Here is a 3,807-nt window from a genome sequence, read left to right on the forward strand (position 1 = left end):
TAGAAGCTTGCTTTAGCCCATAAATGGCGCATTGTAGCTTATAAACTTTAGTATGATCATACTGAAGTGTGAAACCTTCAGGTTGTGTTATGTACACTTTCTCTTTGAGTTTTCCATTAAGAAAAGCAATTTTCACATCCATTTGTCATATTTCATAATCATAGTATGCTGCTATAGCAAGTAGAATCCGAATAGATTTGAGCATTTTCACAAGAGAAAATGTTTCTTCATAATCTATTCCCTCTTTTTAACGGTATCCCTTGGCAACTAGACGGGCTTTATAGGTCTCTACCTTACCATCTGCTCCAATCTTTTTCTTGTAAACCCATTTGCAACCAATAGGTTTTATGTCTTTTGAGGGTTCAACCAAAGTCCAAACATTATTGATCCTCATAGACTCTATTTCGGATTCTATGGCACTCTGCCATTTTAGACTTTCGGAACTTTGCATTGCCTCTTCATAAGTCTTAGGATCATTATCATCATAATTGATCCCGTTTTCTACATCATCTTGCACCATTAGGTTTAGCCTTAGTGATGGACGATGTTCTCTGGTGGACCGTCGAAGAGGTAGTTCTTGTACCAAATTTGGAGATTGCTGAACCGGTTCCAAAGGTAGTTCAAGGATTGGTTCATTAATCTCTCTTTGAACTACTATCGGTTCGTTATCCTCAACTCTTGAAGATGATAAATTTGGTGTAAGTTTGAGTACATCCAAAGTTGGTTGCTCAACTTGAATTTCATATTCTTGAGCTTGTACTATTTCATTAGTTTCTTGAACTTCATCAAGTTCTATTTCTTCACCTTGTCTTCCTTCAGAAAGGAATTCCTTTTCTAAAAAGGTTCCACCTCTTGCCACAAACACTTTGTGGTCAGAAGGGTGATAGAAATAATAACCCATTGTTTCTTTAGGGTAACCAATGAATCTATATTTATCGGACCTAGCATCAAGTTTATTACTTTGTAATTTCTTAACATATGCTGGACATCCCTAAAATCTAATGTGTTTGAGATTTGGTTTTTGTCCTTTCCATATCTCATATGGTATAGAAGAAACTACTTTAGTGGGTATTTTATTTAGCAAATATGCTGCTGTTTCTAAAGCATAGTCCCATAAATTCAATAGAATATCAGTAAAACCCATCATGGATTGAACCATATCTAATAAAGTTCGATTCCTCCTCTCTGAAACACCATTGTGCTGTGGAGTACCAGGAGGTGTCCATTGAGAAAGAATCTCATTTTTCTTTAAGTATTCAAAAAAATTATCATTTAGATATTCTCCTCCTCTATCAGATCTAAGCACCTTAATGCTTTTACTTGTTTGATTTTCAACCTCACTGTGAAAAATTTTGAACATTTCAAATAACTCAGATTTGTGTTTCATAAGATACACAAAGCCATATCTAGACATATCATCAGTAAAAGTGATAAAATAAGAATATCCTCCTTTGACTTGAATTTTCATTGGTCCACAAACATCTGTATGTATTAGCCCCAATGATTCTATAGCCCTTTCTCCATGTCCCATAAATGGAGTTTTGGCCATTTTTCCTTTGAGACAGGATTCACAAGTTACATATGATTCATAATCATATTTGTTAAGGTAACCTTCTTTATGTAACTTAGAAATCTTTTTTTCTCCTATATGACCAAGTCTACAATGCCAAAGATATGATTTATTTACTTGATTATTCCTCTCTCTTTTGAGAGTAGAAACATGCATGACGGAATTACCATTTAAATAGAGAAGAATATAAATGCCATATTGGAGATAGCCATTTACGTATAAGTCATCACGATAATAACTAGAACAAATGCCATTTTTAATATTAAAATAAAAACTACGTTTGTCCAACATAGAAACAGAAATAACATTTGCAACAAAATTAGGAACATAATGACAATTCTCCAATACTAATGTCTTGCCCATAGGCATTGCTAAAGAAATAGATCCTATAGCAACAGCAGCAACATTTGCTCTGTTCCCGACTTGAAGGTAAGTTTCTCCCTCCTTCAGCCATCTACTTACTCGTAGTCCCTGCAACGAATTGCAAATATTATGAGCACTTCCGGTATCTAATACCCATATAGAAGAATTAATAGTAGCTAAAGAAATCATGAAAACTATTTTCAAGCATGTCTTACCTTCCTCTTTGGTTTTCAAAGAAGCAAGGTACTCCTTGCAGTTTCTTTTCCAATGACTGTTGCCTTTACAATAAAAGCATTCAGCATCATTTTTGTCAGCCTTTTCTTGTTTGCCATTGGGTTTAGTCACACCACCCTAAGGTGCCATGGGTTCTCTTTTAAAATTATTCTTTCTATTTCCTTTTGCTTTTCACTTTCCTTTCTTCTTAGAAGAGCTGCCAACTACCATAGCAACTCCTTTCTTTTTGTCAGATGTAATTTGATTCTCATAATCAATTAGCATGTTGAGCATTTTATGAAGATTACATCTTACTTTAATCATATTAAAGCTAACAATGAATTGTGAAAAAGTTTCTGGAAGCGATTGTGTTCATACCCTGGGTCGAGCTGTCCGACCCGGGATGTTTAGTGACAAGGCGACCGACCTCTTCAGGTCAGACTATTCGACCTCTTCTTAAAGAGCTCGGACAAATTGCCAGGAAAGCCCAATAAGAGCCAAGATAGAGGAACATGACCCAAATCCAAAGGCAGCACAAGCCTATAGAGATAAGGGCGGTTCCCTTGAAGATAAGATGACCTCACTCAAAGATAAGATAAGATAAGATAAGATAACTAACTTATCTTATCTAAGAAGGTTACTCCACACCTCTATAAATACACTGGAGCACCCATGTATAACTCATACTCTGATTCTACTAAAACCTGCTTAATACCCTTGCTAACTTAAGCATCAGAGTCCCTTGCAAGTACCACCACCTTCCGGTGACGAAGGATCAGTAGCACTCTTAGTCCAACAAGTCAGACGCAACAGCTCCGGCCGCCACCCACCAGTCGGACACGTCAGCTCCGACCAGTACAGAAGATCTCGTCTGAGATCGACCTACCGTTTCAGGTAACCCTCGGAACATTGGCGCCATTGTCGGGGAACCTGAAAGTCATCCCACCACCATGGCGGATGACCATGACGACGACCACGACTCAGATCTAGAGGATAGAACACCGCATAAAAATGCGAACACTACACCAAAAGATATCCCGCAACCTGACGGGGACAAAAATTCACCAAATCCGGGAGCTCTCAAGACGCTTCAAGATCGTTTAAAGCAACTTGAGAAAGAAGCCCAACATCAGCGAGAAGCTGGGAAAGACCTACAAAGGGAGATAAGGCGACGCCGGTAATTGGAGGACAAACTTCTAAAACTCGAAGCCGATCTCAAAGCCAAAGCTACTCGATCCACTCATGAGGACAGCTCTCGCAAGGATCAAGATCTATTCACTAGGGAGATCATAAAAACCAAAATCCCTAAGGACTTTAAACTCCCGGATATGCCTTTATACATTGGCACGACAGATCCCAGCCATCATCTCAGTAACTTCAAGAGTCGAATGTACCTCACTGACACCTCGGACGCAGTCCGCTGCAAAACCTTCCCGACTACCTTAACCAAAATGGTGATTAAGTGGTTCGACAATCTACCCCCCAGGTCCATCTCAAGCTTCGACGATCTGGCCAAAAAGTTTCTAGCCAGATTCTCTATCCAGAAAGACATAACCAAGCATGCCCCAAGTCTATTAGGAATCAAACAAGGAGATCGGAAAAGTATCCGCAGCTACATGGAAAGATTCAACAAGGCATGTTTAGACATACAAAGTCTGCCC

At 38.7% G+C, this 3,807-nt stretch overlaps 1 protein-coding gene across 1 annotated transcript; it reads right to left on the bottom strand.

Annotated features, from left to right (window-relative positions):
- Positions 1-247: 247 nt before the first annotated feature.
- LOC140181350 (uncharacterized) lies at positions 248-901 on the bottom strand. The gene has a single exon (XM_072224890.1). It carries the CDS (start codon positions 899-901, stop codon positions 248-250), a length of 654 nt encoding a protein of 217 aa, XP_072080991.1.
- Between the last annotated feature and the right edge of the window lie 2,906 nt (positions 902-3,807).

Source organism: Arachis hypogaea, chromosome 18 (assembly GCF_003086295.3).
Source record: "Arachis hypogaea cultivar Tifrunner chromosome 18, arahy.Tifrunner.gnm2.J5K5, whole genome shotgun sequence".
NCBI lineage: Eukaryota > Viridiplantae > Streptophyta > Magnoliopsida > Fabales > Fabaceae > Arachis > Arachis hypogaea.

Excerpts from the sequence above, each read along its gene's own strand:
- LOC140181350 (XM_072224890.1), bottom strand. The coding sequence starts at position 901 with ATGGGTTATTATTTCTATCACCCTTCTGACCACAAAGTGTTTGTGGCA.